The sequence below is a fragment of the Chelmon rostratus genome, chromosome 13 (genome assembly GCF_017976325.1).
Source record: "Chelmon rostratus isolate fCheRos1 chromosome 13, fCheRos1.pri, whole genome shotgun sequence".
Lineage (NCBI taxonomy): Eukaryota > Metazoa > Chordata > Actinopteri > Chaetodontiformes > Chaetodontidae > Chelmon > Chelmon rostratus.
This window is the reverse complement of record NC_055670.1, coordinates 25530048-25542823: the sequence shown is the minus strand read 5'-3', so window position 1 is coordinate 25542823 and position 12776 is coordinate 25530048. Positions and strand designations below refer to the sequence as shown.

The 12776-nt window shown below is 41.9% G+C and overlaps 1 protein-coding gene across 3 annotated transcripts in view; it reads right to left on the bottom strand.

Moving 5' to 3' along the window:
- The window catches only part of LOC121616194 (nck-associated protein 5-like), a 68223-nt gene that overhangs the window by 37968 nt on the left and 17479 nt on the right, over nucleotides 1-12776 (bottom strand). For all 3 annotated transcript variants that reach the window (XM_041950889.1, XM_041950888.1, XM_041950887.1), the window contains exons 3-5: nucleotides 8288-8378; nucleotides 4550-4705; nucleotides 581-649 (exon numbers count right to left, since the gene is read on the bottom strand). In XM_041950889.1, the coding sequence (XP_041806823.1) occupies nucleotides 581-649; nucleotides 4550-4705; nucleotides 8288-8378 (316 nt within the window). The remainder of the gene's footprint in view (nucleotides 1-580; nucleotides 650-4549; nucleotides 4706-8287; nucleotides 8379-12776) is intronic.

Sequence of the window (12776 nt, the reverse complement as noted above, 5' to 3'; positions counted from 1 at the left end):
CCAAAATCATGCTGTTCCATACTTGGAACTGGACTTTTTATATGTCTACACAGTTATTCTGCCATTTTTATTGAGGAACAGAGACGTCGCTGCTACATTATCCAGCACAGCCCCCAACGCCAACATCAGTGGTTTTGGAGGAGAGCTGGTTTCGCCTCTAGTTGCAGGTAGCCTTGGTAATAGCTTTTTTTGCCTGGCTTCTGATTGGCCAACATGGCTTTAGGGTTATATCACCACCTGCTGGTCTGGCATGCTGTTGACAGCGTTTTCATATGGTCAGAGATTTTCTTTAAAACTTTTTGTAGGGGGCTGTTTTGGGAACAAAGGAGGAAAAAGCCCATTTTCAATAAACTCTGTTAGCTTATAGCTGCATTATGTTTATTCTGGAAATATGAGGTTCACCTGACAGCGGTGAGATTTTGCACAACATACGTTTGCAAGTGCAAATCAGTCGTCACATGAGAACACGGGTCATTTCCAATAAAAGATAAAAACTCATGGTGTGACTTGAGTTGCAGTAAAAAACAGTGAAGGCTACACGCTGACCTTCACACGACGGTGTGAGAACAGGAACACTCACCTCGTCCAGACAGCGTTCGTACTGCTTCCTCTGATTGTCGTTCTCCATCGACAGAGCAGAGTTCTCCGCCTGAACAGATAAAACACAGACAGAGGAACTGCATGAATTACAGTAATTACTTCAGAAAGACGGGGACGGAGATGGAGAGATCGCTCAAAGGGCCGCTCTCCCTGCAGCACTGTAGGATTTGCAGGTTCACTGGAGAAAGACGGTTCTGAATGAATGATGCTTTAAATTTCAGGCGTCCAATCGCCGTCCTGCAGGCCTTGGAGGTGAGGCTCACTTAAGTATCACAGGTATAATTCAATTACTGACGGAGGATTTTGGAAGGCAGACAACACAAACCGTTGTGGGAACTCAGGAGGCGACTTTGCACTGAAATGATTAATCCAGTAAATCTTAAAGGCCAGGCTAAGTGCTGTGGGCAACTCGTCTGAACAGCATGGTTGATAATCACAGAAGGCTTCACCTCACACAGCTCAACACTCTCTTCAAACTAACCTAAGGTGATAGCCAAAGATAATCACCACAGTATTTTAACCTTTTTCAATGACCGGCTGCTGAAATGATACTGATTAATATCCTGAGACTGAGACAATAAACCACACAAGAGCATGGACTGCTCTGACTCAGTCTTTTCTTGGGCAGGAATCTTAGGACAGCGTTTAAAAGGCCACAGATCAGCCTGAAGGCTTGCAGCCGGTGTGTGTAAAGGTCAGGGAAGTCCAAGTTATGAGTCTGAACTTTAAACGTTTGAGCCTTAGATAGAACGTGTTATGTGAGCTCACACAAGCTATCGTGACACTACATCACATTTACAAATGAGCTGGGATGATTAACACGTTATACAGGAGACTGCAATTAAGAAGAAAAATCTGTTTTTCACGCTGGATGTCAATAAGTGTTACGACTGAAAGCTCTTTTTTGGATCTGCATCATGAATTTCGTGCGCAAAAACGATCCTGAATGTAAAAGTAAATCGCTTTCAAAGATGTAAATGTCGGGCGGAGTGTTTACCGCCGTGCCTCCTCGCCCTTGTTCCTGCACAGCTGACATGGTTGATCTGCAGCGAGCGTCGCATCAATCAGTGTTTCAGCCTGAACTGTTAAATTCCACTGAATATGACTTTTAGGTTGAGGAGCTGAGAGGAGTCGGCGACGTCCCCTCGGTTAAAATGCACGGCCAGCTCGCTTTATTTTTCATTATTTATCTTGGAACTCTTATTTGTGCTTCTTGGAGCAAATTTTTCATTTTTCATGGTAGGCTGTATGGAAGGTACCCAAGTGTGCCATAATGACTGGAAAGCAGTTTCCAGCTAAATGGAAATGTTCCTCCAGTTCAGCGTTAAAGTTTAATTACAAATGTGGATAAAATAAAGGCAGCCACCATGAAGAGCAACGGCATGAAACCCACAAAACACACTCAGAATTATCCATTAGGGTCAACAAACTAGACAAGGAAATTGATGTAATTTAAAGTGGCACTTTATTCTGAAAGATCATCACTAATGACAGAGTGCTTATTCTGGCTTTCTTAAGTACGAGGCTGCAGAATTCCCACAGAAAGTTAAATATCACTGAAATATCACTGAAATGATGTTCAATCATTTCCAATATTCAACAAGCATCCATGCCGGTAATTACTTGAACTTGCGCACAATTAATGTGACGTTATCAGGACGCAGGAAGCAGCATTAAAGTCGTCGCAGTCGATGCACACATGGTGCAGATCACATGTGCTGCATCCAATCGTTCACTGACATTCGGAGACTCTCCCGGTGCATTGGCTGTTTGGTCAGTTTCATTTTAATATCTGCTTGGTTTTCCAGCTCTTACTGAGTCACTGCATGTATTAGCTTAGCATGCCGTATGTTGTTACTGTCAGAATGAGCCACATGCATCGGTTTGCACGTCAGTCGTACTCGCTTGTACAGTGTATGACCATTCTGTCTGTATGTGCTCAAGTTTTCATCGCAGCACTTATCTGTATATGATGTGAGAGCGTCGCCGTCGGTAACCATGTTGACGGGACGCTGTGAGTTGAAAGAAAACATGAAATACTGACTGTTAGTGTCTTACTTCTTTTGGGAGATGATCATGCTCTGAATTTTGGAAGTGCAGTTTTCCTGATGTTTGGGGATGTAAACAGGAAGTGTAAGGCTACGTTGAGCATATATTTGACAAATTGTCACCATTTAGTTGGCTTAGCTGTGAGCAGTTCTTGCTCATGTTTGCAGGATACACATGCATGTGCAGACACCTATCACTGGATTACTTCAATACTGACAAAACTTTATGATTTTCTGATAAAGAAGAAGAGATTTGTGGCAGATTTATGGACATTTATCTGCAGTTGTAGTGTAAGTGTAAGTGTAAATCACATTGAATCTAAGAATAACTACATCATGTCTGATTTAACTGCAGCAACCTGCTTTATGTTTTTATTGATGGTGCTTCTGTGCAAAGCTTCATGGAGTCTTCATATATTTCATTCAGTTGTCCAGGATTCAGTCTGAATTATTGACTTTGAGTCACTAAGCTACACTTAAACTGTCACGTCATTGCTGGACAGTAACAACTGAATAATACACAACAAAATGTGTTTTTATCATCCAGCTGGAAGTACATTGTGATGCATAATAACACACCAGGAAACAGCTCAGTGAATGCCTCAGTGTAATGAGTCCTTGCACGAGATTCTCCATGTGTCTCAGTCATGTTTCAGCCATTTCAGCGCCCTGAGATCAGCAGTAAGGTGTGACATCCAATAACATCAGGTATGGGGTGAAGTGCGACTATACATAATCAAACAACACATTTCTGTATCAGCCTGAAACTGAGCACAATCGTCATTATTATCATATTTTTTAAAAATTAAGTCGTCTATATTAATGACTGTGACCGTGATGTGATTTCTGTTTTTTATTTACCTGCAGGCTACACTTTGCTTTACAGCGGTGCAATCAATACTGGCTGTCTGAGACCTCTCAACAGATGTTCAGTCCTATTACCTTTTCAGCAGAGAAGGTGTGACAGGGAGGCGGACTGTACACTCACTGGAACACTGACTGCAAAATGTTAACAGCCCTGTCAGCGTTTTAATTATCACCTCCTGGATATGAATAACTCCTTTGTCTTCTGCTGTTTTTAGAGGCGTGAAGGAACAAATGACGGCAGGCAGGTGCAGCGAATGACACATGACGGCGGTTTAGCTCATGCTTTAAATTTTGCATGTTGACTCAAATGAGTTTCTGACAGGCTTCGTGTGTTCTTGAGGAATTCATTACGTGTTTACCTTCGGCAGCTTTTAATTATTCGCATGTATCTTAGATTTCACTAATGATTTAAAGTAGCCGAGCCCTCAGCGAGCAATTTCTACCTCACAAGCCACACTGATAGCAATTTGAGGTGATAGCACAGGTGTGTTTAGCACCTGTGCTATCACCATTGCTATCACATTGTCTGCAATGTCCCCCTACGGGTCGTGATGAGGGCGAGTAAGACAACATTTAAGATTTTACTGAGCGAACAAATGCGTTAAGCAGAGGGCCAGATATGGACCACAGGCCATAATCTGCTGACCTGCGAGAAAAAAGTGATAATTACTTCATCGATCTGTGTCAAAGTGTTAGGAGTGAGCTAACGTCATGTCTTTAACAAGCTTACCTGCACTGTAACCCTTCCTGAGTAAGAAAGAAACAAAAAGCTGCAGTGATCAGACCATCATGCAACCACTACAACGATATTCAGTCCTTGGAAAAACAGCCATGAGTGCTGACCTTCAGCCGCTCACTTATTCCAAGTCTCTATAGATATCAAGTGAAATACATTTGATTAAATAAAACATGCTGTACTCTCAATATATCGATCAATCTTACATTTCAGGGATGAAAGGGAAGGACAAGGGGAGCAGGAACAGTGGTGGGGGAATGTGGGAAGGGTGAGAAGTGGACCATGCACTCCACTTTACCTCCAGGGCTCTGAGTCGCTCCAGCAGGGGATTGCTGTCCTTTGAATTCTCCTCCGACCCTCCGCCGGCCTCCGGCGAGGCAGGCATCTCTGCCGCTGTGGCTGTGGGACCCTCCAGACTGTCCTGCTGCTTCCACATTTCCTCCAGGAGTTTGTCCTGAAAGAGCCGATCAAAGATGCATGACTTAAAGTCACAAAGGAACGGAAAGCACATTCTCCTTATCGTAGTGGGCTCCGGTTGTACTGTCGATAAAATCCTGACAACGGCTCACTGAATGCTGCCAGTACAGCAAAAATAAAACTTCCTCTTTGTTCCACTTCAAAGTTTCATTAACCCTTACTGTTATTACAAACATTCAATCAAACGAACCCCCTATAACATGTGTCACTCTCTAAATTCATGCTACTTCTGCAGCTTGTAGCCTTTTTTAGCTTTAGCTTGAGAACTGAAGTCTAAAGCAGCTGTGGGCAACAAACACTGTAAGACTCCCTCATATTTATTCACAGAGAACTGCAGTTTTGATGCAGATCTAAACACATCGATTGGCTGGAGAGTGATTCGTTAAAATGGTTTCTTTACATTTTAAGCTTTATTCTGTTGCACATTTGCTCCAAGTGTTCAGCAGACTGACGTTGCTCCAGAAACGCAGCCGATGTGGTTTGGAAACGTCTAGTCCAGTAAGTCTAAGACCTATTTCCCTCTCAAATACCAACGATTTGCTTTGCACCTCCTCATTTGAATGAACCTGAACAGGTGAGGTGATCCCAGACCGGCACCAAAACACCACACCGCTGGATGAATTTCAAGAAGAAGAGAAAACTGATCCCTTTACAAGAAGGCTTCTAATGTGAAAAACCATGAGGAAATGTTGACTTCTGTTGACGGTGGCTTGACACATTCATCAGGAGAACGGCAAAAGAATATTGATTTAATTACTTCCTCTTGAAAAGGAAAAACTAAAAGCAGCAGAGTTGGAAACATAGCGTTGTTGGCATTTCATCCAAAACACTGGATTAATATTTTTGATCGCCCCCTTAATAATAAAGTTCTGGTACAGTTTAGGAAGCTTTAGTCACTTTTTTGTTAGTCATGTGCTTTGTATCTAACAGCATCTCTACTTCTGTCTTGGCCAGTTAGAGAGGAGGGCAGTCTTTATTTGCTCAGCTGCGTGGGGTCACTCTCTAATCAAAACGTCCGTCTCTGATGTTTCTCTGGTGAGGACGGGCTCCACGGCTCACAAGCTCAGACAAGCTCAGGGTTACACTTCCTGCCCAGCGTGAAATGGCAGAGAGACAGAGTTAACAAGTGGCTGCTGAAGAGTGTGAAACATTTAACAAGCGAGGGAGAGACGCATGTTGTCCTCAGAAGCTGGTGGAATAAATAAAGGCTGAAACATGAACGCCAGTGTTGGACTTTCCCTCGACAGGGGGCCAGAAACAGGACTCCGGCAGGATGCTGGTGGATTCATGAGATTCAGTTCCTGCTGCAGTTTTTAAGGCTGAATTTTCATGGGCGGAGAGCAGCAGCATCGAGGCAAAAGCCGGTGGGGGCGTTGAGCTCAGTGGGTGGGGGTCAGAGCTGGTATTTGTATGTCCTTGTGATTATACATTTGTAAGACAGTGATTCTGCTGAAGCTCCGACTTTCCTCCCAACGGTTCACGTGTCCTTGAAGTTCATTCATTATTCCTGTGTTGTGTACTGTATATGCTTTGACTCTGAGTTCTGGTTCTGACACTTTGTACTGCAGAAAACTCTTCTTTTAACAGCCTTCAATAGTTTTCAGTCTCAATTCATAACTCTAAATTTACTAAATTCACTTTAAATAAGTCAGGTTGAAACACAATTTACTGGACATTAATGGAAAAAAACAAATATGCGCAATTCAATTACACTGCAAAAATACCTGGGGAAACGCAAAGTAGACGCATAAATGAATGAAGTCAGTGTTGCACTGGTGTTTTTGTTAAATTAAGGAGATGTTGAACGTTGCCAGCATGTACTGTTTAGATGCACAAAGCTCAGGGGGACATGGAGCTCGAATGCTTTGTCTGATACTGTAGATTGGACTTTAATAAAAAGTATAATATCATATATGGGATGTTGTGCATGGACTCTTGTTAACTCTTTTATTTTGTAGTAGCCTCCTTATGCATTTCTGTACATTTACTTCCTGTCTTTGTTTCGTTTCCTGCCGGTTTTACAAACCACCTGTTCTTAATCATCCAATCAGTTCCACAGTATTTATGAACCCAGTGATCCACCAGCTGTTTGCCAGCTTGTCTTTGTCCTCCAGCAGATTACCATGCCGACCTTTCTGATCTCTGTTGTTGCTTTTTGGTGTTTTTGTCTCTATTTTATGTTTTGGCCTGGCTTATCCGTTTGTTCTGCTTCTAACTCAAGTTGATTACATTTTTTAACTTTTGGACTTGGCATTTTGTGTGATCCTTGAACGTCTTGATAGTTTGGGTCATTACAAAGGAAACATTGATGTTGTTGTTCTTGTAGACTGTAGAAAATGATGAATCTCTGTTCTTTATTTTGGGTACGAGTTGCTGTCTTTCCAAATTAAAACCTGTGTCCATGTGATGTTTTTGCTTGTCTAATATCATTTTTTCAGTCTGTTTTCTACATTTAGTTTTTCTAGTATTTAGTTTTCTCTCGTGCTTCATATTTGTTTGCATGAGATTAGCTGCTGAGATGTTTGCATGATTTATTTTTATGGCCTTCGATGTAATGTTGCATTATTTTGCATTTTGCATTCTTGATTAACGTACAGTTGCACGAGCCAAATATTAAAAAGCCTTCATTCAAAAAACAGCAGAAGATGATGGCAGCATGAGAAGGATAGATGGATGAGACTGAGTTACAAAAGACCCCTAACTAATTAGCATTACGATTAGGAGCCTTGTTTGCCGTTGGTATATGGTCCATTATTGCACGTTCACTCGCAATAACACGAATAATGAACTACATCAAAGCTGACATATGACATGTATTATTTGGTTTGGCCTCACATTGTGGGGGCTCAGCTCCATCTGGGGATACAAATCCACGTCCTTACAAGGTAAACTGTTAAATTTAGTGTAAGATTACGCTGTAAAATAAAATTTATTAACATAAACTAATCTTTCAACATTAACTTTCCGTAAATAGCTACAAAAGCTCCAATCTCAAAAGTCAACAAATGATTATTTTCTGTGAGAATAAATAAAACAATGCAAACTTTAATGAGCTTAAGTATCCATTTCATTGCCTGCACTGCACACTTTCATGGATTAATGTTGATTAAGATGCATGAAACTGTGCATCGCTCCGGCAGTCAGATTTGAGTCTCCAGGGAATCCTTTCATAAATTCTTAGAAACACATTACCAGCTGCACAAGAAAAATCCTAATCTGGCCGCTTCCATTGTAAGGAGCACGTTATAAACCTGACTCGATACACAAAGCCATCATCTGAAAAAGAGCTCCATTCCGAGGTGAGATCAATAATATATCTAACGGTGAATCATCCCTGAGGTGTTCTAACTGTAGTTTGAATGGTGGAAAGTGGGGGAAAAGAATCAATTGTTCACATGTTTTCTTATTGCAGTTCTGTATTAAATCAGTGCAAAAATGGTGCTCAAAATACTTTTGTTGCAAATTTCAAACCATTTTTTTCAGTGTCCAGACAAGATTTCACTGGATTCAAATGAAAATAGTGAGAACAACAACACAAACATCATGTAGTCCCTTCTACCTTGTATGCTTTCATGAGGTCCAGTGGGTCCACCTTGGGCCCTTCCAGTGAGTCCTGGTTCTGCAGTAGCGTTCGCACCGTCTCCTCCATGCTGCGTTCAAGTTCAAGAAAAAAAATAGGAAAACTGGTCAGAGTAATATAAGGCAGCGCAAGAGAATGAAAGCCTTCATAGGCCGCAGTGGATATGATCGATATAAAAAATTTTCATTCTCAACAACAACCCAACAAATGTTGGGTTTGTCTGTCTATGGCAGTTTAATGTGTTTTTCAAGGATGAAAAACATCCCAACTGAATGCAGAGACGAGCTGAAGCTGAACTGTGCTGCACTGTATTTGAAGTGTAACTCATGGAAAAACAGAGTTGAGCTGTTTATTTTAAAACTGATTCCCTGAAGCCAACATGTTTCTACAAGCTGTCCTCACAAGGATTTCCTAAAACATAAAACACTGTGGCTTTAATAAGCAGTAACTGATTTTGGCCACTAGGGGGCATCAGAAACAAGCTGTAAACATAACAACTGACATATTATCGCCTCATTATGTGGATGTAGCATGTTAGTTAATCCAGCAGATACAGAGAAACATAACTTAGAGTCGTGTTTGCATTCCCGTGATGTAAGTCTAATATTCACATTCCTGCTTTTGGCCAAACGTACCTTACCTTTGGTTCTTTAGTTGCTAAATGCACCAATTAACTTTGTTTTGCTGGTGTTGGACAGGAAGTGCACTCAAAACAGTAAATGTGTGGGCATGAAAAGGAAAACAATGAGCTAATAGATGCTAAAATGCTTCGAATAGCCGAGAAATTCGTATCTTTATAAGTGACCTCTTTCACGTTAGTCATCTGACTCTTTGTTATTTAAAAAAAAACCAGTGGTGCCTTTTAGACATATAATACTTCTATGCATTGTTAAGGCTTCAAAACATCCATAATACTGCAGCTGACATTTGTTCAAATGGCTTCCACAGTAACAGTGTAGTCTTGCTGTGTGATTCTGTAATTGTTTTCCCTCTGAGCTGTGTATGCTTGACGGACACTGACCATGTTCTCCATAATGTTGTACGCAGTGACATTTTGCCCCGTCACTTCCAGAGCAGCTTTTCCCCCTGTTTGATGCATGTGGCACAGCCATTAGCTCTGGCTGCTGACTGTGAACACACCATTGGCATTCCTGCCCCGAGTCACTGCCGCTGACCTGAAACAAACCCAACCTAAATGAAAACAGCGGGTGCGGCGGTGGCGGGAGGGGGAACGCTGGTCTCAAGTACTCTTTGAGGTTAAAGTCAAGAAAAAGTCACTGGATGTGAATATGTGCGGTTTAAAAGATGTCAGATGTCTGTGCTGGGTCGGGGGTTCAAATCCCACCAGAACCAGCCAGGCTGAAAGAGCCTGCAAAGCCTTGAAGAAACTTTACATTACTGACAGACACATGTGGAAAACTTCGTGCAGAAGCTGCCGCTGGCACAAGATAACGGTATACTGTCTTATTGAAATTAGTCAGAAAATAATATGTCAATCAAAAACAGGAGAGGAGAAAACATCTTCTGACACTACAAAAACTCTGCTCTCCAACCAATGAAATATTACTTAAAATACGTAAAATTATCCACCAACAGATTGGGGAATTTGACGTACCAAGAACAAGTAAACATATCTAGTCCCCAGGAACCCTCACTTATCTTTAAAGTCGTGCAGCCAGACTAAAAACAAGTACATTTGTCCGAATACAAAGAAATTCTCACGTGACAAAGCAGTTTTGTAATCAGTGTTGGTCAAACAGCTTTGTGACTCTGATTTTAAGCATTAAACTAATCAGAGTCAGTCATTATAATGTCTTATTTAGATAATTAAGGACCAAAAAAGCCTGAAACAAGTGAAATGAAAACTTCCCGGTAAGAAGATTTATCTTGTCAGGCAGAAAAACAAACCTTGATTTAATATATTTTATTTGAGATCTCGCTTCTTGCAGTTAAATATCTCAGCAGTCAATATTTTTGATTTTTGTTAGTTCCTGTATGTGACAGTGCTGAACAGACCGAGGATTCAGCAGCAGTTCACGTTAGCTTGAGCTAATCGCCTGTTTCAGCAGAGGAGGAGTCGAGACTGTTCCGGTTTACTGTCCCCGCTCTCATAGCGACGTTTTCAACCATCCACGGTACATCAGGAACAGCGACCAACAGCAGACACACAGTTAGAGACTAGCTGGTGAACACAGTGGAACATTTAGCATCTGAAGAGCCAGATATTTCCCTTAAGAGCCGGTGGAGACCAAAACTAGAGCTAAAAGAGGGTGAACATTATACACAAACTCTTCAAATGAGTCATATTCACTTCACAAGAACTCTGTGCACATAGTTACATCGCTTCCTGTTGATGCATTACGTTAATAAAAAGCATAAGGTAAAGGTGCAATAAGCCAAATTCTGTGTGATGAAACAACCAAATCTCAGCTACATCTGTATATTTGTACATTCACCTCTCCAGCAGTAACAGTTGGCACGCTAACTGCAGCTGACTGGCTCTTTTCCAGAGAAAATGAACTGACAGCAGCCTATAAAGCCGGCGGCAGAGGCTGAAACTGCTGTGGCTCTGTCCTTCCACGATCTTCCGGTGGCTTATTGGTCTTGGAGGAGGCGACTCCAGGGGAAACAGGTCCTTGTATGACCCCTTTGTGGCGGAAGCGCCCTGAGGGTCATCGCTGTCCGTGCTAGCTAAAAGTGGCCGATGTGATGTGATGGTCAGTGTCGCTCTGTCTCTGTCCCTTGTCAAACTGAGCTGAATCAAACGTCTGATGCCACCCTTTGATGTTCGATCTTTCATCTGCAAGTTACACCTGCTGAGAGACCGCAAGCGACAGATGAAGAGCGCCAAGGTCAAATCTGCAGCATCTGCCCCTCTGATAAGAGTGCATGAGCGAACAGAGTAAACGTGATACTGAGCCTCCAAATCACTTTTCACGACACTGGCGCCGTTCCCCTTAAAGCTTTGCCTCGTCACGCTTGCTCCTCTTGGACTCGCACGAGTCAAAATTCATGTTATTCTCAGCAATATTTCATTCACAGTCTCCACTTCTTTCCCACTCAGTCATCACTCACCCCATGCTGCTTTCCTACTGACTCTCATCGGTGTTGGTCATCTGAAATGAGGCTAACCACACGGCTCCTCAGCGTCCTCAGCCCAGAGTTAGTCACTGCTCTGTGTTTGTGATTGGGCATTGAAGGGAAAGTGGGTCTCTTGGTCTCCCTGTAGACCATGTGGGAAATAATGTGCAGCTGAGTGCTCTCAGAAAGGGGAAAAACAAGCTCCCACCCTGTCTGGCTTTACCCTAACAAGGCCTCGTACTCTCCTCGCCATCCCAGTCTCATGACTGCAGTCTGGCAGGAGAGCCCTCTGTGGTCTGATTGTTCCTGTCTGTGTTCAGCCTCGTTTCTGTGAACGCTGAATTTATGCTTTGCTTTCGCTAAACTGCTAAGAAACAGGATGTCGCATTGTGGTGCTGACCGCATCGGAAAAACTCACAAGACGCTGATTAAAACTGCTGAGTTGAACTCCAAATAACTAATAAATAAAAAGAATTGGTGGAATTTTCCTTTAAAACAAGACAGTGATATCTTTTAGATTATTTCATTAATATGAAAAAACTGTTTTACCAAATTGAGAATTGAATCCAAGGACAATGAAGATAAAGTACACATTTTTACCATTAACTAGTTGCTTATTAGCATGCATATTAGTAGCATATTGGCTCCTTATTGGTCATTATAAATTAATTAATGCCCTATTCTGCATGACCACATTCTAAAACCATTAAAAAAGAGTTTTCCCTCAATAACCTCAGAATTGCTGCTTATCAATCATCGATAAGAATGATCTCAATAACCTAACCCTTAATAACCCTATTAATAATAATGCTTTATAATGACAAATAATAACATGCTAATAATAAGCAGCTAGTTAATGGTGAATATGTGTACATAAATATAAAGCATGACCTATTTATTTTATGGAACATATATTATGAAACTGAGCTCAGTGTGCACAGTTTACATGCTGTACATACATTATGTAGACACACATGTGCACCCATGCGTGTGTGTACAGTATGTATATGACACAGCTTCAGTGACTGCGTATAGATATTTGTCTTAAATGGAAATGACCCCGTCCTTCTAACCGGAGGGGTTTCTGCTGCTCTGTGACATCTTTCCACAGGCTCGACTTTTCAAAGCCGGACCCTCGGCTCATCATGCACAATAACGTATGAATGAATGGCCTAGTTCCCCCCCACCCCCCCGCTTTAGCTCGTAATGTGACCCCTTTCCCCACTTCAGTGAATTATGGAGGGCACCTCTCTGCTCCTCAGGGGGTTTCATCCCCGTTTATTTACAGCACGCTGACACATTAAGTTTTTAAACACTGTGATTCATCATATGCAGTATTTCAGCTCTCTCTGGATCCAACTGCAGCTACTTCATAAAACTGTGTAAA